The 22934-nt window shown below is 40.7% G+C and overlaps 1 protein-coding gene across 2 annotated transcripts in view; it reads left to right on the top strand.

Moving 5' to 3' along the window:
• WDR7 (WD repeat domain 7) overlaps window positions 1–22934 on the top strand; it is a 357442-nt gene that overhangs the window by 246153 nt on the left and 88355 nt on the right. For both annotated transcript variants that reach the window (XM_040264319.1, XM_040264320.1), the window contains 3 exons: window positions 7034–7151; window positions 9154–9303; window positions 10071–10153. In XM_040264319.1, coding sequence (XP_040120253.1) covers window positions 7034–7151; window positions 9154–9303; window positions 10071–10153 — 351 coding nt within the window. The remainder of the gene's footprint in view (window positions 1–7033; window positions 7152–9153; window positions 9304–10070; window positions 10154–22934) is intronic.

Genomic DNA, 22934 nt, shown 5'->3' with positions numbered 1-22934 from the left:
GAACATAATTGCCTTCCTCGTCATCTCTAGGGAATAGAATTGGGGTCAAAGAGAGGATTGGTTTTTACCTTTTTCTATATTAAAAGACTGTAAAAATGATTACAAAAGATAATGAAACGACTCTCAGAGAGGTGCTTTCTCTTGTCCGCAGTAACACTGTGATCAGTGGAAAAGGTGAGGTTCAAACCCAGGTCTCACTGATACCAAAAGCCACGCTCCCACCACTGTGTCATCTTACATTCAAAATTGTACACCCAGAGACGTAAAGACCAATGGAGCACTCAAAACCACCTTAAAACTACCTATGAAAAGGAACTTGGGCTTCCCTGGTGGCACAGTAGTAAAGAATCTGCCTGCCAGTGCAGAAGACATGGGTTTGATCCCTGAGTCAGGAATATCCCCTGGAGAAGGAAATGGCAATCCATTCCAGTATTCTTGCCTGGGACATCCATGGACAGAGGAGCCTCGTGTGCTACAGTCCATGGGGTTGCAAAAGAGATGGAGAGAACTCAGCAACTCAACAACATGAAAAGGACTTACAAGGGATCAATCCGAGTTTTCAGATTTCAAAAATCATTTTCATCAAGAATTTTGTGCCTTCTGGAAATTAAAAGCAAAAGTCGCTCAGCCATGTCTGACTCTTTGCAACTCCATGGACTGTACAGTCCATGGAATTCTCCAGGGCAGAATACTGGAGTGGGTAGCCTTTCCTTTCTCCAGGGGATCTTCCCAACCCAGGGATCAAACCCAGGTCTCCCGCATTGGAGGTGGAATCTTTACCAGCTGAGCCACAAGGGAAGCCCAAGAATACTGGAGTGGGTAGCCTATCCCTTCTCCAGGGGATCCATTTAAATATCAGTAAGCTCTTTGACTGTTTGGGCATTGTATTATGTGTTTAATCTTATGTATTCAAACACCTATTATATGATTTGCATTGTCATTTACAATAAGCATTTAATGAAGTCCTAGAATTTTAGGAACAAAACTCTTCTTCAGCAGCATGCAATCTATTGCCCTTAATATTTATTAAGGAAAAGTAAGTTGTAGAAATTAAACAACTTATCTGAGGTTACACCAGTCCTCTGAGGGCTAAGACCATCACTTAGGTCTCCTAGTTCTCGTTTTACTGCTCCCACACCGCGTGATTATGTCACCCTTGGTTTAATGAGTGATCCACAGGTAGAATCTTATGAGAGGAATTTCTAAAATTAATAATTACAGGCTTCTTATTCATGACGAACTGTTTAACTGAACATGGAAGCTGCACCTCATTGAAATCATACGTTGCCCCATCCCTTGCTAACTCTGAAAAAATAGAAACATACACAGTATTATCTTTTTTATAAATCCATGATTATTTAGATCAGCATGGTCATGAACATATGGATAAAATGTTAGAAACAGTAGAAAATCCAACCTTTTTAGATAATAAAGTAAGAAGGATCCTTGTGCTCTTGTATGTGCTGAACTCTGTGATTCCGATTCCAGTTGTCCTAATTCATGTTGCCGACCTCTACTCTAAAGGAGACCAGCAGACCGAGGCCAACCCTGCAGCTGAAAGTGCCAGACTCTCACCTCATACTGCTGTGATGGAGGGGTGTGGGTGAACTCCACCAAGCCTGTTGCTTTTCTGTAATATTTACAGTTGTCCAGACTTTGAGAAAGAAACATACAATCACTGGAAACCACACATGCTTTGATAGCATAGATAAGCGCTTTATGTTAGAATGATTCTTTTTGAATGATATGAAGTAGAGTTAGAGAAAACGAATTGACATTTTAACTCAAATCTTGAGCATGTTTTTTAGATTTGAGAGCCAGAGAGTAAAGAACGCATCATACAAACACTGAGGTGCTTTAAGCTTCCATATTTGAATTATTTTTCCTATTCACATGACATTTATTTTTAATAGAAAGTTTGTAATTAGAGGAAACCACTTATCTAAATCTGCCTGCAATGCAGGAGACCTGGATTGGAAAGATCTCCTGGAGAAGGGAATGGCAACTCACTCCAGTACTCTTGCCTGGAGAATCCCATGGACAGAGGAGCCTGGCAGGCTACAGTCCATACGGTCACAAAGAGTTGGACATGACTGAGTGACTCTCTCTCTCTCTCACACACACGTACACACACTTATCTAAATCATGTTGGCATAGATTTTAATCATTGTAAATGTATACATCATATAGGAAGTATGTCTAAAATATAAGTACTTGTTGGAGGAATTACTACCTTTGAGTTTAGGAAATTAGTGGCACCTGTGACTTATCAGATTCAGGTCCCACATGACAAAGAGGAGTTGCTGACTTCTTACTACATTTAGGATAATTGTTAATACACCTGTTTTACCAGGAAGGGGTAGGAAGGAATTCCCAGATGATACGTAATTGTGCCTTTACAAAATAATTTTAGTCTTTGTTTTAGAGAGGGAGCATTTTCAGCCCCTGCTACTGTTTGTCTTAAGTCACTCGGGCTGCCATAACAAAGCGTGTAGATGGGGTTACTTAAAGAGCAGACACGTAGTTTTCGCAGTCCTGGAGGCTGGGAGACTCAAGATTAGGATGCTGTAAAGATCTCTCTCTGAGGTCCCTTCTCTTGGCTTCTAGGTGCTGCCATCTTGCTGTGTCCTAACATGACTTCTTTGTGGCCAAGATTGGAAGAGAGAGACAGAGCAAGCTCTCTTGTGTCTCTGCTAAGGGCACTAATCTCATCTCAAGGGCCCCACCCTCATGGCCTTATCTGATTATCTCCTTAGAGGCCCAGCTCCATACACTATCATCTTGAGTCCTGAGGTGTCAACATATGAATTTTAGGGAAACACAAGCTTTCAGTCCTTACCCATCTTGACTGTGATTTGCAGGTTATTCTATGAAAGTTTAAGTGTTTTTCCCCCTGGAACATTCCCCTACAGCATTCCTTAGTTTGATAGATGGGGAAGTCTAACCACTGGAGAAGTGCCATTTAACTGAAGTGGTCTTACATGTAACTTTCAAAAAGCATTTACCTCCATGGGGTAAGGATTAGAACAGGATTAATGAGCAGTCAGGTAAGGAATGTGCTTGGCCTGAGTGGACTCTTTTTCTATTCATGGTTTTTATCTATAATATCTATCATCTCTGGTATTTCATATTGGATATATATTCTGAAATGCTGAGTAAAACAGGGAGTGTGGCATATCATATTTTTCAGAATAAAGACTGAAACCAAGACCCATCCTATAAACCTGTATAACAAATGATCTGCATAACAGCCAGATGAGCTGGATCAGGCAAAAAGACGGAGCTCTGTGTTTATACAGATTCCAGAATAAGACAGGCACCCCCTTTCATTTCAAGCCTCTGATATTATGATCCTTCCTTGTTCAGTTAGAATCTCACATGATAATATATCACACACCCAGCACACTTTTGACTTTCAAGATAACTACATGCAGAATTAGACTTTGTCTGTTGGGACTGCCAGATCAATTACTTTGACTTCATTGCCTGGTCAATTCAGTCAAATAACTGGCTTAAGTGATTTTTTTTTTTTTTCCTGCTGAATTTACCAGGTAACTTCATTTAGTGCATAGCTATTGAACTACTGCTATGACCAAGGGCTGTACTGGGCACATCGGTGGGGGGAAAAGGGGATACACAGGATTAGAAGGCACGGTCCCAGTCTGTGTATCGGTTCACAATACAAAACTAATTCAGAATGAGTCAGTGCTCGGGACCCGGAATAAACAAGTTTTGTCATTGGTGGTTTTTCTTTCAGTAGAGGTCACTGAGCGCTCTAGCAACCGCAGAACACCACACGGACTTCCACAGAGTTGAACAGAGCGGAGGAGGGAGAGCATGCCAGTAGGGAAAGGGGGTAGTGAAGAAGCATTAGCAAAACTGTGCGACTGAAAAGGACTGAGCTTTAGGGACCAGCTTTGAAATTAGTCTGGCCGCGGGAGCATGGGCGTGCAGATGACAGAGTGATAGATTAGCGAAACTAGATTATGGAGAGTCTGGAATCTCCAACCGAGGAGTTTAAAATTTTTCTAAGCACCCAGACCCACTGAAGTTTTTAAGCAGGTTAACCATGAAATAAAGCTGGTGCTCTGGGAAGATTACTCCAGCAGTGGTGCACTGGAGACTGTCGATGGAAAAGGCAAGGTTTCTCTTCTTCCCCTGTTGCCTGGGCGACTCCTTTCTGTTATCACGCTCACAACCCACCCGCTTGTGCTCAGTGGATACCCTGAGGGTCACTGCAGAGCCCTGACCTCAGAGCAATAGCTGCGTCCCCATTCTGAGGTCCTGGCCTCAGACCGCCAGGCACTGAGGACAGGCATCCCTCAAATGCACACACCGTCTCTACCACCTGTTGGGTAGTCCATGGAGTGCAGTGGATGGCACTGTGGTGTGTCTCTGGTTAGCTTCGTTCCCTGTTACTCTATAGCTTCTCTTCTTAACTTCATACTTTACCACTTCGCTTCCTGTAAGAAGTTTGCCAGTTTCCCCAAATTCACAAGGTCATTTGCTGAGCAGGAGGAAGGGTGGTGTATGACTAAGCCTTTCACTTGAAACCAGTGACCAGCAGGTATTCTCGTTCTCTTTGTTTCTATTTCTCTGGTGACAAGAAGCATCCGTTGCAACTGTAATATGTCAGATGCAGGACTAGATGTTTTTGCGTCTTGTTAGCTGATTCATTCTTCTCATCAACCTGGTGAAATCAATATTCCAATATACCCATTTTATAGACACTGTTCTGCTATTTGTAGACATTGTTCTGCTGTTGAGTACAGTCGTGCTCTGTTACAGCTTTGTCTGCACGCCAGTGGATATCCGTGCATCCCATGTCTTCATTCAGGCTACTGTTGATACAGAATAACACAGAGCGAAGGTCCATGACTTATATCACTAGAAACCTCTCCCGGGGATGCAGTCTAGCCAGTTATCCTAAACTGCTGAATTTAGCCGTGTTACCAGTCCATTCATCCAGTTAAGCGCAGTGTTGTCCAGCCGCCCCTCATCTGTTTTCTCCAGGGCTTGGCTGTCCTAAAAGATGTTATACTGTTAACCTCGGCTCCTCACTGAACTTGCCTGGACCTAATTTCTGCTTTGTAAACTGCGGGTATCACCACCTTACAGGGATGTGCTGGGCAGATGCAGAAGGACCTGAGGTAGCACAGGGCAGCCCCGCCTCCACCTTTGGTCCACGGCCAGTTCTTCCTCCTCCTCGCTTGCCTCCCCAGCGGGGCCGGGCCACCCTGGAAACAGACACCCCTTCTCCCTGGCTGACTGCTAGGGCGCCTTTCCAGCTTCAGCATCCTGTGATTTCATTCAGTTCGGGAAAGCTGATTTAGGTTTGATTAGAATTAGTTAACATACCACTGTGTCATCAACACCCACTCATCCACAGTGACGGAGCATCCTAGAGTATCTGAAATCAGCTTGGCATTTGAAGTTTTTAAAACAGCCTAATCGTGATCTGAACTTTGCAATAATTTTGCAAGCAATCTAGCCCGACACTACTCACACAATGAACGTTCCTTTTCCTGAATTCTCAACGGCAACGTTCAGTCCGGAAGAGAAACTGCCTTCCTGCGAAGCCCCTCCCTCTGTGCAGCCCCCGTGGGGTCCCCAGGGCCTCAGGGTTGTCCGTGGGGGTGATGCGCCCCCCAGCGGGTCCCTTCTGGTTATTGTTCAGTATATGTGTCTGTTCTCAGCTCACATCTGTCTTTTTTGTGGTAAACATCAAAGGACAGCTCTCCATCGTCCTCTGCTCTGAGTTTCTACTCTGTGTCTGCCCTCGGTTTGGAAAAAGTAGAGACACATACTATACCAGTCAAAGATTAAAGCGGTGTAACAGTTGCAACAAAATACGCAGAATTTTCTATAATCAATTTGCTTTCTTTTAACAGTGATGGAAATGCCTATGTGATGCCTCTTTATTTTCAACCAAAAGTTAATATAATGATTCATTGATTAATTTCAGAGATACTTATAAAGTTCTTACAGATTTTTAGTAACTGTAAATCACTTGACACATGAAGCACGAAAACTTATTTAATTGGAGCAGGACAGATCTTAGTATAATTTCACACAGATATTTAAATGTCAATGTTATTTAACTGGAGAGAGAAGCCATTAACAGATCTCTTAACGAGTAACAAAATACACCCTCTGTACAGTTGATGTGTGGATCATATACCACGTTTTAATGAAAAGTCTTAATACTTTCCGCAGTAGTCTATATAAAGTATAATGGAAGCTTTCAAACAGAAAACTATTATTTTTTATGCTTTAGGAGTGGCAAAGAAATACATAGCACTACAATCCTCTAAGGAGATAGATTTATTTCATCATGTACATATTCTTGTATATAGCCTGGACTATATCCACGTGTATGTGTATAATGCCGTGTGTATGTTCTTTATACAGAGAGAATAAGTGTCTGTCAACGCAATTTTTTGCAACAATACTGAATAACTATTGGCAGAACACGCTAATTAGTAACTTGATTCTGAGAGTGTTGAATGTGGGGTATACCAGCATAACTGAGGATATATTAATACAAACTAAAATTTTGTCATTTTCAGTTCTTCTGATAATTTAATGGGCAGGAGTGAGTTTTGCTTCCTCTCAGATATAGGCCTTAAATACAACCTTTTAACTTGGCCTTATAAGCGAATTATATTTCCTTTAACTTTTTTAAGGAAAAAAAAATTAAAAATGCCCCTTGCAATATTCTTTCTTCCCTGACTCCGAGCTCAATGATATGCATGCAGTGCTGGTTCCCGATAATTTGTTAACAAGGCATCTTTAACATTTTGGACAGATGCACATACTGTTTTCAATCTTCACGGTTAATTATTCGATTTTGTATTTGATGCCAGAACACCCTGACTTCTAATCGCCGCTCATTGTTGCCAGTCCATTATATTCTAACTGTTTGAGTGCTCCCATTGACCTTGAACTGACATTATAAGCTGTGTCTAATCTTTTCAGTCTATATTTCTAATGCTTCTTTTCTCTTTTCCCTTTTTTTCTGATCTCTGTTTAGCATCACAATGGGGCTGCCTTTGAGCCCTGCCGCCGACTCCGCCCGCTCCGCCCGGCATGCCCTCTCCCTCATTGCCACGGCCAGACCACCCGCCTTCATCACCACCATCGCCAAAGAGGTGAGAGCAACTTCTCAGTGGGCTCCGTCTTCTCATTTAGAGGAGTGAGTTCACATTGTCAGCCGAGGCTCCGTGTGCATAGATAATGCTTCCAGTTTGTTCTGGAACAATGCAAATTAATAGTCTAGCACTGGGATGAATGCATATGTACCTGTGTGCACACATGCTGAATTCCACGGCGGTGCGTTGGTTACTCGGGCTTTTGCATTCATTTCTGTTGTCAAAGTTAATTCACTTGTAAATATTTGCCAGCGATTTCTCAATCTGAAATATAGCAGACCTGTTCAAATTAAAGTCTATCAAAGGTATCCACGGTATCTACCTGTAATCAAAACTGAACTTATTTAACACTGGCTCTCCAACTGTAAACAAAAATGTAAGTCATAAACTTGCTAATTGTTTTTCCTATGGCATGTCGCAGATAAAGACTTGAATGCCAATTGATTCCCACATTCTTAGTGTTCTAACTAATTGGCTACATCTAACTGAAAAACTAGTAAAGAACAATGAACCAATTATATAGAGTCTTTCCTGTAGGTCTTAGTAGTAGGAGAGAAGGCAAGGGAGATAAGCTCCTAAACTTTCTTTAAAGGTTTCTTCCATTTCAGCATGAGTAACGTGCAGACTCGGTGTCCGCGGGGCATGGCCTCTGCCTGAGTTCTTTTTCCTGTAGCTATGATGAATTTTTAAAATGCTAAATAAATACCTCTGAGCCTGCCCTGATAACCTACAACCTATTGGGCCTATGTCTGCCCCAGAGCCATCCTTAATAGGCATGCAGCAAAAATTTCTGATGTGAATATAGCTAGAAGGAAATGGCAGCCCACTCCAGTATTCTTGCCTGGAGAATTTCATGGACAGAGGAGCCTGGCGGGCTACAGTCCATGGGGTTGGAAAGAGTCAGACACGACTGAGCAGCTAACGCACACACATAGCTAGAAGAGAGGAAGCTAGGGCCTAGTAGCAGACTGAGTTTCTCTGAGGCAGTGGGACTTTGAATTCACATCTGAAATGGATTTGCAGACTGAGGGGCTGTGTTTTCTAATAGTGCATAGTGTTACAGTGAGAGTCTATTATGCAGAGATAAGAATATTGAATATACTAAATAAGCCTTACGTCAGTCCCACCGAGATACAAGTCCTATAAATACCAGGCCTTAAACTGCTTCTTTAAAGAGAATAAGCAAGTATTCTATGTTGATTGTGTTTTTTAACTTAATTTTCACCAGTCACATATGAGTATTTTTATTTTTTAAGCGTTTTATTTTAGACTGGAGTGTAGCCAGTTAACAATGTTGTGATACTGTCCTAGCATGGACGTGGCATCCAGACTGAGGGGGTGTCAAGAGCGTGTGCTCAGATACTCAGTCACACCTGACTCTTCTGTGACCCTGTGGACTGTAGCCCTCCAGGCTCCTCTGTCCCTGGGATTGTCCCAGCAAGAATACTGGAGTGGGCTACCATTCCCTCATCGATAAAGAATTCATCTGCCACTGCCGGAGACACAGGTTCCATCCCTGGGTTTGGACGATCCCTGGCTAAGGCGTTGGCAACCCACTCCAGTACTCTGGCCTGGGAAATCCCAGGGACAGAGGACCCTGGCAGGTACAGTTCATGGGGCTGCAAAGAGTCGGACACGACTTAGCGACTAAACATCAACAACAATCCCCTAATTGCTAATCAACAACAATTCCCTAATTGCTACCCACCTCAATGCCAAATATACAAAATTCGCAAAACTTCAGTTTGTCTCTTTTTAAAAATGTCGTGATCAGTTAAAGTCTCATATAATACCCAGAAACTAAAATTCCATTAGGAAATACATACTGAGTACTTATTGTACTAAGTACTTTCTTTTGCAATTGAAAGTGTTTCCTGACCCACCCGCAAGACGTTTGTTATTGTTGACATTTCTTTCTACCTAAGTGAAAAATAACGCAGCAGCTAGAAATGTGAAGTCTGTGAGGCATCGACCTTACCTACAGCCTGGAAATGTTTTCTAGGTGCACAGACACACTGCTCTCGCTGCAAACACCCAGTCTCAACAGAATATGCACACCACCACTCTTGCCCGAGCAAAAGGAGAGATTCTGAGAGTCATTGAAATTCTTATCGAAAAGATGCCCACAGATGTCGTGGATCTTCTTGTGGAGGTAAGAATATTCTGTTGTGTTTTTTTTTTCTTTTTAAATATTTATTTAATTGCACCAGCTCTTAGTTACAGCACATGGGTTCTTTAGTGGCAGCACATGGAATCTGGTCCCCTGACCAGGGATGGAACCCGGACTCCCTGCATTGGGAGCATGGGGTCCTCCTAACCACTGGACCACCAGGGAAGTCCTGAGAATATTCTGTTTTATACGATACATTCATAGCCTAAATTAAGCATTCTAGTGTAGTAATATAAATCAGCATCTTTATTTCCAGCACCTCTAAAAGAAAGGTAACTAAAGTGAATGACCTTTTATATAATTTCTGAAGACTTTATTTAAATTTCCTCAAACCTCAAAATGATTGTTATGTCTATTTATCATTCACATGAAATTGGTCTGTATTAGAGTAATTTTTAAAGGTTATAATCTCTTTGGTATCTTTCATTATAAATAGAACATAGAGTGTGCTTGAATAAAAGCTATCTATCCTATATATAAAAATATGAAATGCCTTTCAAGTAAACAACTCTGGTTTCTTTATTTTACTGCGTGCTCTTTTTAAAAAATGATTTTCATGGATAAGAGAAACGAGAGCCTATTGTATAAAGTAAGTATACTATAATTTTAGTAAATGTACTATAATTTTAAAGTAAATATGAAAATAAAATTATGAGAATTTTCGTGCAAATGAGGCCTAAGTTAATAATTTAAATTATGAAAACTTACGTATTTTAAACTAATTTTAAATTTGTATCTTTTCTCTAAAGGTTATGGACATCATTATGTACTGCCTCGAAGGATCTTTAGTTAAAAAGAAAGGTCTTCAGGAATGTTTTCCAGCCATCTGCAGGTAAAGAAGCCTTCTATAGCATGCAAAGTAAAAAAAGTTTTAGTAACAATTTTAAACTGTTTTTTGAGCAGGATGAGTTAGTATTTGTGGCCAGTTAGAAACCATGTTATGAATTAATATCTGCTTACTTTCTAAAACAATTTAATCGGCTTATACTAAGAAAACACAACTATAACAGAACCACTACTTGAAACTGGGTTGTGAAGAGGTTTTTCTCAAAACTGAAAAAAAGGAGTAAGAGATAGCATCTATTAAATATGTCTATTCATATATACATTACCCAAATTAGCTTTTATATTACAAAAAGAAGAGTTAGGAAGCTTGAAGGAGAAGATACACTTTTCAGCAACAGAAATCTTCATGCCACCTTTTTCATAGTATATTTTATTTTTAATATAAAAGCCAGTATTTGCATATTCTACTAAGCATAGGTGATTTCCCTATGAGAACGAGAGCAGTTAACACTTCATAACGGCGTTGCATAGGCGACATATAATTCTAGTCATTTGTGTGTGTGTGTGTGTGTGTGTGTGTGTGTGTGTGTGCGCGTGCCGCATTGTCGCTTCAGGCGTGTCCGACTCTTCCCAACCCTGTGGACCATAGCCTGCCAGGCTCCTCTGTCCGTGGGGTTCTCCAGGCAAGGATACGGAGTGGGTTGCCATGCCCTCCTGCAAGGGATCTTCCCGACCCAGGGATCAAACCCCCATCTCTCACATCTCCTGCACTGGCAGGCAGGTGCTTTACCATAGCGCCCCCTGGGAAGGCCCTTGTTTGTGTGTAGCATTTATCATTAGGAAATGATTTTTTTTTTTAATGTCAAAATGTAATAACATGTTTATTTTTCTTTTAAAGTAGTTTTTGGTTCTCAAAATGTTTATAGCTTGAGATATACTTTTGTTAAAATTCTTTTTTAACCTCCATGTGTTCAGTAGAAATAGTGTTAATGTCTGTTGAAGTTGTTTTAGCAGTTGTTTTTGTGGAAAACAGAACAACCAGTTAGGCATAGTTACGTCCCGTTCTCCTTTTTAAGATAAGCGCAGTGATATCCTTACTGAACGTTTGTTCAGTTCGGTGAGTGCATCGCACTGGAAAGCCTTGACTTTGCAGGGGCGTTATGCAGTGCATCGTTATGCCTTTTGTATTTCCTGGCATTTCAGCAAATGTTTGCTGAATTAATTGTACTCTGCATCCTCCCATATCTTCCCTCGTATTCACGATAGGTTTCATATCCTAGTCTCTTCACTTGCTGTTTGTGACATATGCCACCAGAGGGTAAATCACGAACACACGGGAAGTGTACCTAATATGCATGTTGTCCAGATGTGTGTTTGCTTGTGATATGGATCAGCCATGTTAGAATACAGTAATTTTGTAACATCATGCCACATTTAATTCTGGTTTTTGTTCTTTTTATTGAAAGTTATATATATTAAATCTTTTTTGTATAATTAATTGATGTTAAAAAGACATGTAACTGTTATGTTCCCAGTCAACTGTTCTCTAAGGAAACGTCTAAGCCAAAAATGGACATTTATCTGTCACTTAGTGGAAGCAAGGAAGCAGTTTTATTAGGAATTATCTTATTGAAGGTTAGCAAAGCGTTCCTTATAGCACCAGTGTCTGCTGTGAAAATAAGCCTCCTGGAGCTAAGGCGAGGAAATCCTTCAGCGTTTAAAGGGCCTGTCTCTTCCCTTGCCGAAAGTCTGCCTCCTCTGGCATCCTCAGTTACCCACGTCCCTTTCGTTTCTGCCAGTCCACTTTTGTTTGCAGTTGTTTAATCACTGGAGAGGAAGGTTTCTGCCTGAATGCTAAAGAAACGTATATAAGCTGAATGTTAATTTTTTTTTTTCTGATTTGGCTGAAAGCAATTGTATTTTATTAATTTGATACCATTTATTGAACACCTACTGTGTATCAGGTGCTAGCTAGGCCCTGGGAATACAAAGAGGAATGAGATGTTGTCTTCAAGGAGCACAGGGTCTAATAGGGCAGGTAGTTAAAAGATTAATAAGGCCAGGGGTGGGTGCTGTGTTGTACGCTGGAGGAGAATTCCATACCGGGGCAGGGTCGGGCAGCAAAGGCAGTGCTTAACTCTGGATATGGGGTCTTTCAAAGTTCACAAAGAAGAGGCAGAGTAAGAACAATAACCAAAGGGAGTCTTACGAAGTTCCACAAAGGAGAAGACAGACTAATAATATCCATTTCCTCGTGGAAATGAAAGTCACTCAACCGTGTACTACTCTTTGCAACCCCATGGACTATACAGGCCATGGAATTCTCCAGGCCAGAATACTGAAGTGGATAGCCTTTCCCTTCTCCAGGGGATCTTCCCAACCCAGGGATCAAACCCAGGTCTCCCGCATTGCAGGCGGATTCTTTACCAGCTGAGCCACAAGGGAAGCCCTGGAGTGGGTAGCCTATCCCTTCTTCAAGGGATCTTCCTGACCCAGGAATGGAACCATGGCCTCCTGCATTGCAGGCGGATTCTTTACCAACTGAACTGTCAGGGAATCCCCAATTTCCTTTTACTGACGGAGAAAAATATTTTAATAAGAATAGCTGCCAGCAGAGACACAGATATAAAGAACAGACCTTTGGATTCAGTGGGAGAAGTAGAGGGTGGGATGATTTGAGAGAATAGCACTGAAATATATTGTGACAGATAACCAGTAAAACAGATAACCAGTGTGAGTTTGATATATGAAGCGGGACACCCAAAGCCCATGCCCTGTGACAACTGGGAGGGATTTGGTGGGGAGGGAGATGGGAGGAGGTTCTGAATGGAGGGGACACATGCATGCCTACGGCCAGTTCATACTGATGTATGGCGGAAACCATCATAGTGTTGCAAAGTAATTATCCTCCAATTAAAATAAATAATTTTTTTAAAAGTGACTGCCAAGCAGAGAAAAGGATTTGTCCTCCGCAGGGGCTTAGGGTGGTGTAGTGGCAGGTTTTGGAAAAGCTTCACCAAAGAGTTGATGGGGTGAGCTTTGCAGAATAAATTGCTGTGTGTCATCTGGAATTACAGAAAGGATCATACCAGCAAATGTTTGGAGGCACAAAAGTGTAAGAGAGAATTTGGTGAAGGCTGTGTGGTAGTGACCAGAATGTAGGTTGAGAGTGGAATTCTCGCAGCATGCCACAGGATAGGGCTTTGAATTCTGTATGAAGGAATTTGGTCATTATTCTGCAAGCATTGGAGAGTCAGCAGAGTTTAAGCAAACTCTTGCCAGAATATAGGTGATAAGGCATAATGTTATGAAACAGGATTTTAAAAAAACTGTTTTCATTTTGGAAAATTTCAAACATACACTAAAGTGGAAGTAGTAATGTAATAAATCCCCATGAATCCATCGGTTAGCTTCAAGAATTATCAACACATGGCCAGTCTCATCTCATCTGTAACATTCTCTTGTCCTCCTCCATTTTTTATTACAGCAGGTCCTTATTGGTTTTTTATTTTAAATACAGCAGGGTGTATATGAAACATGGGGCTTCCCTGGTGGCTTAGCAGTAAAGAATCCGCCTGCCAGTGCAAGAGATGAAGGTCCCTGGGTTGGGAAGCTCCCCTGGAGAAGGCAATGGCAACCCACTCCAGTGTTCTTGCCTGGAGAATCCCATGGACAGAGGATCCTGGTGGGCTATATTCCATGTGGTCTCAAAAGAGGCAGACACGACTTCTGCAACTCAACAACACGTGAAACATAGGGTTTATAACAAATAGTTATAAATTGAAGTAATTGACTACCTCTTATTATGTTAGATTATTATTATTTATCAGAGTTGTGAAGATATAAGCCCCAAAGGGTCAGTGCATAAACATAGGAAGATGAGTAACAAGGTTGTAACTTGTACTAAAACTGTTAGTTGGAACAGATAATAAATCATGGAGGACTTCAGAGAACACTAAGCTTAGACAGGACCTCCTTACAGGTCGACACCATGCCACCTACTTAGGCTGATTTGTACTCGATCGATAAATTAACAACAACAAACATGTTAACATATCAACAGAAGTAAAAATTATTTTATTGAATATCTGCCATGTTTGTACCATTGTACTAGGTTCCTTACAGCACTTACATGCCCTCTACTTATAAGTAAATTCCTTTCACTAAATATGAAACTCTAGTTAAAGTCAGTGATGTGAATATCTGGTTCAGTCAGGTGAAATTTGTTTTTAAGATCTTTATGTAATGTACTCTTGTATTCTTCTGGTTTTGTTGGCTTTTTTCCTCTTCTTTTACCCTTTCTTAAAATTGCTATGCGTACATGCTTAGTCACTAAGCCATGTCAGACTCTTGGCGACCTTAGAGCCTATAGCCCACCAGGCTCCTCTGCCGGGGGCCAGCATGAGGAATCCTGCCTGTGACAAGGTCAAGCGGAAGGAAGCCTGACAAAATGCAAGGTTGTGATCAGGCTTCAGGGGTTCCCCCTGGAATTTCCTGAGCATCCACCCCCCAAGACCAGAGTCTGCCTGCTTTACTGTGTTATGCTTTCCACCTACTCTTCTGTCATTAACAGGGGGCTGTCCCTCCACCTTTTTCTGGAAAAAATTAGAGCTTTTAGATAATAAATCTCCTGGGCATAATACGAGTGTTTCAATCCAAAAACCCCTCTGATGGCTTTCTAGCCTGCCTAAAGGACTCGTACAGCTGCGCATGTGATTGTTTGAGGCCTCCTGACCGCAGGAGGCACAGGAAGCTTAAAACATCCTAGGAATGTAGGGGCTTCCGAGGAGTCAAAATCATTAGAATAGGACTGATTAAAGGTTTCATTTGTTGAGCCAATACTTGCTGCCAGATTTTCATATCTTTTATTTGTAGATACAGTTGGATAGAAAAACAGGTAGTAGACCTGGTATTAGCAACATTAGATCTTTAAGTACTTTCTTTGTTATAACCCACTGCACCTTTGTGCTACAGGAATGTAACTTTATTTAGTACTTTGAGGGTGATGCAGAGTAAAGAAACAACACTTCTAGGGAAAAGGAGTTTTCTGGTTGATAGACAATTATCCAGGAAGAAAGCCATAAAAATGTTAATAGGCCTCTTGGCCAGAAGATAATGTAAACCACCTGAGACCTTTTGTATATGGGAGGGTATGCAAAAAGAAAGCCTTGTTTGTCTCAATGAGGGTCAGGACTGCTGCCCCTGCATAACTCTGCATATTCCATTATTTCTTTATATACAACTTGGGGTATATAAGCTGATTTTGAAAGATAGTTTTTGGAGTCTTGCACTGATGCTGGGCTTCCCCATGTTGTTCTTTTCTTTTTCTGGCTGAATTCCGATCTGGGGCGTGGAGGCTCGCCATGTCTACTTACTTGTCCCGGATTCTAAGATCTGTAAGAGAGAGAGCCCTAGGTGGGGCACTCTCCGATATTCAAACGGGCGCCGGCGCCCTAACGTAGACGGTGCAAGCTCCTTGTCTGGAACTTTATTGGCTTTCCACGTAAACCAAGTTATTCAGCCTCCTTTTCTCCGCCTAAATTTCCTACTATACCATTTCTTCCTAATCTAATTTTATATTTCTATATTAATAAATAAATAAGTTTCTCCTTGCCAACACTGTCCCTGCTTCGAATTTCCCTGGATCCACTGGGGCTGAACCCCAGCACTCCTCTGTCCATGGGGTTTTTCCCAGGCAAAAAATACTGGATGGGGTTGCCATTTCCTTCTCCGGGAGATCTTCCGACCCAGGGGTCAAACCTGGGTCTTCTACATTGGAAGGCAGATTCTTTACCACTGAGCCACCTGGGAAGCCCAAAGATGCTATATATTTCAGCTTAGGCTAACCTCTATAATGTTGCTACATTACCAATATTTAGTTGTTATAGTTGGTAGATCATAAAAAGTTATAAACTTCAGTTTATATATATATATATATATATTTTAGTGAGATGACATTTGTCAAAGCACCTAGCAGAGTGCTTGTGATTTTGGTATTCAGAGAATATTAATTTCCTGAGGGAGTATTTTCTCTAGCCAAACAATAATGCAAAAACCCAAAATGTGTGTAAGAAATTAGTTAATATTTATTTGAGAGTATTTTATATGCCTAAAAAGTATAGGATGGCATTATTATCATTTTCATATAGGTAAAAAAATTGATTTATTTCTCAAAATATTAAATAATTTTAATATTTTATTAAATATTAAATATTTATAAAGATCAGTGTTATAAAGATACTTTTCATATCTTAAGTTGTATTAATTTCATCAAGAACCTGGTATCCTGGTATACCTGGTATACCTGGTATCATTGACTGTTTTTAAATACAAAGTACTCTCATTTGGGTTATACATAAAATTTACTCTTTTCTGAGTACCAAGATGGATTAGCATCATCAAATGTGAAATGATCCTAAGATTGGTTTTCCTGTTTTTCAGTTTTGTTTTTTAACCTTGACCAGTAGGCTTTGATTCTGATATGCATCTGGATTTTGAGTTTTCAGTTTAGAATTTTAAAACTTGAATGTTGTAATTTCTCTAATATTTTCTTCATTGTTAGTAACTTGTTAGTGTTTTTTAGATTGCATATAAAATTTCCATTGGGTTGCTGTCTTGAAAGTCTTGGGCTTAAGCTTAGGCTGACCTCTGTATTGTATGTTGCTATATACCAATAATCAATTTATTCAGATTTGCTTGTGTATTCATTTGTTTACTCAGGTTTATTAATGATTATATGACTTGATATATAATTTAATGAATAGTGACTCCATCCACTGAACTATGTTTTAATTAAATTTTTGTCCTGTGACATATATACTCAAACAAGTTTAAGCTACAAATTGTAAATCTAATGAAAGAAAGTAGGACAGATGGAGAAAGTTTGATTTTTTTTCTAATTTTGTTCATATAATTTTCTATCAGTTGTTAAAACTTCTTGTAATGTCTTCTGCTTGAAAACAGAAATGGATTAGAACATGTGCCCAGTAAAATTTAATAGAATTTTTCCTGTCACTGACCCAAAATCACGTGTTGATATTAAAACATGAGGTTGTAGCACTGTATTAATGTGTAATTTGCCAGAGTCGAAAGTGAAGGTGCTCATCATTCAGTCGTGTCCGACTCTTTGCGATCCCCTGGAGTGTAGCCCGTCAGACTCCTGTCCATTGGCTTGTCCAGGCAGGAACACTGGAGTGGGGAGCCATGCCCTTCTCCAGGGGATCTTCCTGACCCAGGGATTGAATCCAGGTCTCCCACATTGCAGGCAGATTCTTTACCATCTGAGCCACCAGGGAAGCCCAAACTGTTGAGGTATAGGTTTATATCTCAGCTTCTTGGCATCATGTGTATAAAGAGGGGCCAACCATCAATGCCTACATGACAATCTTCAGATGATAGAAATAGAGCAGTTGTTCAAGAGGAACACACCTGTTTGTAGGACTGAGATCAACATGGAGGTGAGAGTCCTCAGAAGAATTCCCACCCACGGTGGCTGAATCTGTGGATGTGGGCCCCATGAAAACAGAGGCAACTGTCGTAAAACATTTTATGTAAGAGTTAGAGCACACGCAGATACCCAAGGACAGCCATTTGTGGTTCATAGGCCCAACTGTTTTAGCGATTTTGGAACTCTCAGGAATGTGTTGGGAAAGAGCCCTCACGAGTCAATATTAAAATATATTCCGTGCCTATTAGCTGAGAGAGCTGAAGACACTAGTAATAAATGCTCACTCTCTGTTTGGTCCTCTGAGGAATAACGAGCTCTTCAGTGTAGTTCCTGGATGATCTTCAAGAGAATTACCTGATTTTGAGGCTCTGCCTGAGACCCACTGCCTCCGACTATCCTGAAGCCTGACGGTTCCTATGCACAGTGAAGTTCAGAAGCAAGTCCTCTGATAATCTGTCAGGAAAACAAAACCCGACTCATTCTGCTTTGTGGCACGTTCAGTGATCTAAGAGCTCGGATCCTAGAATGCCTTTTTGTTTACATATTGAGTAAACTCAGAATTTCCAAGGAAATGTTTGAAGACATCCCTTCAGCTCCTTCATTCCTGCAGTGACGCACTGTTAGTTTTGAAAGACATGCCCTTAGACAGTAGCACACAATGCGGGCAGAGACTTTTAATTCCAGACTGTTCATTAATCGACTTTTATCTAAAGCTCCATTGGACAAAACTGGAACATTTAAAAGCTAGTTTAAAAAAAGCATGGTCCATTTATCCCTCTACATAGTCTAGGTTATATCCCTGCTGCTGCTGCTGCTGCTAAGACACTTCAGTTGTGTCCGACTCTATGCGACCCCATAAACGGAACCCCACCAGATTCTTCCATCCCTGGGACTCTCCAGGCAAGAACACTGGAGTGGGTTGCCATTTCCTTCTCCAGTGCATGAAAGTGAAAGGTGAAAGTGAATTCGCTCAGTCGTGTCCGACTCCTCACGACCCCGTGGACTGCAGCCTACCAGGCTCCTCCGTCTATGGAATTTTCCAGGCAAGAGTGCTGGAGTGGGGTGCCATTCCCTTCTCCGAGTTTATATCCCTGCTGCTGCTGCTGCTGCTAAGTCGCTGCAATCATGTCCGACTCTGTGCGACCCCATAGACGGCAGCCCCCCAGGCTCCCCCGTCCCTGGGAATCTCCAGGCAAGAACACTGGAGTGGGTTGCCATTTCCTTCTCCAGTGCATGAAAGTGAAAAGTGAAAGTGAAGTCGCTCAGTCTAGATTAAGCTAAACCGTCAGAGAGCTGCCTGTTAGGACCACGTTGCCTGCCCTCCTTCAGCACTGACTTCCCCGGTTCCTCAGTGCTTTGCCTGCAGTTTGCACTGAGGAACCTGCCCCTGAGTGTCTCTGGAAGGTTACGGTCCAGTTGGGGTCATGCTGATGTCCATCGTGCAGGGTCCCTCCTGAGAGTGCTCCGTCACTTCGGTTTTGTCTGACTCTTTGTGACCCCACAGACTGTAGCCCACCAGGCTCCTCTGTCCATGGGATTCTCCAGGCAAGAATGCTGGGGTGGGTTGCCATGCCCGCCTCCAGGGGATCTTCCCAGCCCAGGGATTAAAAAAAGAAAACATTTCTTTCAAATCTAGATGACAGACATTTTTTGTTTGCTTTGCCCTACGGAATGAGAATGTGTTTTTTGTTTTTAATTCCACTTAACCAGAGTTAATTTAAACCTTTTGCTTTAGTCATTGGGCAGCTCAGCACTACATTCCCTGCCTAACGTAGATAGTTAGGGCTTACATCTCCCTTTCTTTTTATCTCGTCATCACATCTCAAACTTGTCTTCTTCTTCTATCTTTTACTGAGTGAGGTTTTATCAAAGTCCCCGTGTGTATGCTCAGTTGCCAAGTCGTGTTTGATTCTTTTAGGCTCCCCTGTCCATGAGATTTTCCAGGCAAGAATACTGGAGCCGATTTCCTCCTCCAGGAGATCTTCCTGACCTGGGGATCAAAAGTGGATCTCCTCTGTCTCTTGCATTGGCAGGTGGATTCTTTACCACTGAGCCACCTATTAAGTCCTTTCTGTAGTACGCACGTGTGTGTGTGTGTGTATGTGTGTTTAAGTAGATGTGTATGTGAAATTTAACACATTTATAATTTCACTTCAGAAGGCTGAGAAACAAAGATGACCATTTTAAACATAATACTCACTGTGATTATTTTCTAAAAATTAAAAAGAGGTTGCCTTTGTATTAATGGAAATATCCTAGATCTACCTAGGGTAGTTTATGTATATGTAGATATTTTTCTAAAAGATACAAAAATAACTTTTTAAAATTGAAATGTAGCTGATTTATAATATTGTATTAATTTCAGGTGTGTAACAAGGTTGTGTTTTTTTTCAGATGACATTTCATTTTAGATTATTACAGGGTATTGCATACAGTTCCCAGTACTATACAGTAAATCCTTGTTGCTTACCTATTTTTATGTATAGTATTATGTATCTGTTAATTGCACTCTCTTAATTTGTCTCTCCTTCCCTCCCTTCCTGCTTTGGTAACCGTAAGTTTGTTTTCTGTGTCTATGAATCTGTTTCTGTTGCGTATATAAATTCATTGGTATTATTTTTAAGATTCCACATGTAAGTCATGTTTGTCTTTCTCTGTCTGACTTGCTTCATTAAGTGTATATCCTCAAGGTCTATCCATATTGCTGGGAATGGCACTGCGTAATATTCCATTGTATATAAATGTGTATATACACATTGTATCTTCTTATGGCAGTCTTCTGTTGGTTGGCACTTGGTTGTTTCCATGTCTTGGCTTTTGTAATCAGTACAGCTATGAACATTGGGATGCATGTATGTTTTCAAATTTGAGTTTTTGTTTTTCCAGATTTTTGCCTAGGAGTAGAATTGCTGGATTATACAGTAGCTTTATTTTTAGATTTTTAAGGAAACTCCATACTGTTTTCCATGGTGGCTGTACCAATTTACATTCCCACCAACAGTGTAGGAGGGTTCCTTTTCTCCACACTCTCCCCAGCATTTCTTCTTTGTAGATATTATTTATTATTTTGTGATAGCCATTCTGACCATTGCGAGGTAATACCACATTGTGGTTTTGATTTGTACTGCTGGCCATCTGTATATCTTCTTTGAAAAATTGTCTGTTTGGGTCTTCTGCCCATTTTTTAACTGGGTTATTTATTTTTTTGATTTTGAGTTATATGAGCTGTTTGTATATTTCAGATATTAACTCCTTTTCATTCATATTATTTTCTCCATTCTGTAGGTTGTCTTCTCATTTTGTTAATAGTTTCCTTTGCAGTGCAGAATCTTTAAATTATGTTCCATTTGTTTATTTTTGCTTTTTATTTCTTGACCTTGGGTGACTAATCTCAGAAAATACTGTTCCATTTTATGCCAGAGAATATTTACCTGTGTTTTCTTCTAGAAGTGTTAGTGTCATGTTTTATAATCAAGTCTTTAAACCATTTTGAGTTTATTTTTGTATGTGGTGTGAGGAAGTGTTCTGATTTCATTTATTTACATGTAGCTGTCCAGCTTTCCCAGTACCACTTGTTGAAGAGGCTGCCTTTTCTCCATTGTAGTCTTACTTCCTTTGTCATAAATTGATTAATCCTATGTGTGTGGGTTAGGATTAGGGTTGTGCCTGTTTTTGTCCAATACCATACTGTTTTGATTATTATAGTTTCATAGTATGGCATGAAGTCTGAAAGGGTTATGCCTCCAGCTTTGTTCTTTTCCCTCCAAATTGCTTTGGCAATTTTGAATCACTTATGGTTCCATATTTCAAAAATTACAATTTTGACTGCTGTATAAAGTTCATAGTCATAGATTTAAATATTTCATAATAATTCACATTTTAGTTCCAGGGATATTGTTAATACAATGGTATCCATTAGTAATACAAGAAAATTACTAAGATTTCAGTGAAGACCTATAAGACCTTTTAGAACTAACACCCAAAAAAGATGTCCTTTTCATTATAGGGGACTGGAATGCAAAAGTAGGAAGTCAAGAGATACCTGGAGTAACAGGCAAATTTGGCCTTGGAATGCGGAATGAAGGAGGGCAAAGACTAATAGAGTTTTGCCAAGAAAACACACTGGTCATAGCAAACACCCTCTTCCAACAACACAAGAGAAGACTCTACACATGGACATCACCAGATGGTCAACACCGAAATCAGATTGATTATATTCTATGCAGCCAAAGATGGAGAAGCTCTATACAGTCAGCAAAAACAAGACCAGGAGCTGACTATGGCTCAGATCATGAACTCCTTATTACCAAATTTAGACTGAAATTGAAGAAAGTAGGGAAAACCGTTAGACCATTCAGGTATGACCTAAATCAAATCCCTTATGATTATACAGTGGAAGTGAGAAATAGATTTAAGGGCCTAGATCTGATAGATAGAGTGCCTGATGAACTATGGAATGACGTTCATGACATTGTGCAGGAGACAGGGATCAAGACCATCCCCATGGAAAAGAAATGCAAAAAAGCAAAATGGCTGTCTGGGGAGGCCTTACAAATAGCTGTGAAGAGAAGAGAGGCAAAAAGCAAAGGAGAAAAGGAAAGGTACAGGCATCTAAATGCAGAGTTCCAAAGAATAGCAAGAAGAGATAAGAAGGCCTTCTTCAGTGATCAATGCAAAGAAAGAGAGGAAAACAACAGAATGGGAAAGACTAGAGATCTCTTCAAGAAAATTAGAGATACCAAGAGAACATTTCATGCAAAGATGGGCTCGATAAAGGACAGAAATGGTATGGACCTAACAGAAGCAGAAGATATTAAGAAGAGGTGGCAAGAATACACGGAAGAACTACACAAAAAAGATCTTCATGACCCAGATAGTCATGATGATGTGATCACTAATCTAGAGCCAGACATCTTGGAATGTGAAGTCAAGTGGGCCTTAGAAAGCATCACTATGAACAAAGCTAATGGAGGTGATGGAATTCCAATTGAGCTGTTTCAGATCCTGAAAGATGATGCTGTGAAAGTGCTGCACTCAATATGCCAGCAAATTTGGAAAACTCAGCAGTGGCCACAGGACTGGAAAAGGTCAGTTTTCATTCCAATTCCAAAGAAAGGCAATGCCAAAGAATGTTCAAACTACCACACAATTGCACTCATCTCACATGCTAGTAAAGTCATGCTCAAAATTCTCCAAGCCAGGCTTCAGCAATATGTGAACCGTGAGCTCCCTGACGTTCAAGCTGGTTTTAGAAAAGGCAGAAGAACCAGAGATCAAATTGCCAACATCCGCTGGATCATGGAAAATGCAAGAGAGTTCCATAAAAACATCTATTTCTGCTTTATTGACTATGCCAAAGCCTTTGACTGTGTGGATCACA

Source organism: Oryx dammah, unplaced genomic scaffold (assembly GCF_014754425.2).
Source record: "Oryx dammah isolate SB20612 unplaced genomic scaffold, SCBI_Odam_1.1 HiC_scaffold_22, whole genome shotgun sequence".
Taxonomy (NCBI): domain Eukaryota; kingdom Metazoa; phylum Chordata; class Mammalia; order Artiodactyla; family Bovidae; genus Oryx; species Oryx dammah.
Note: the sequence above shows the minus strand (reverse complement) of the source record. Positions and strands in the feature narration are given on the sequence as shown.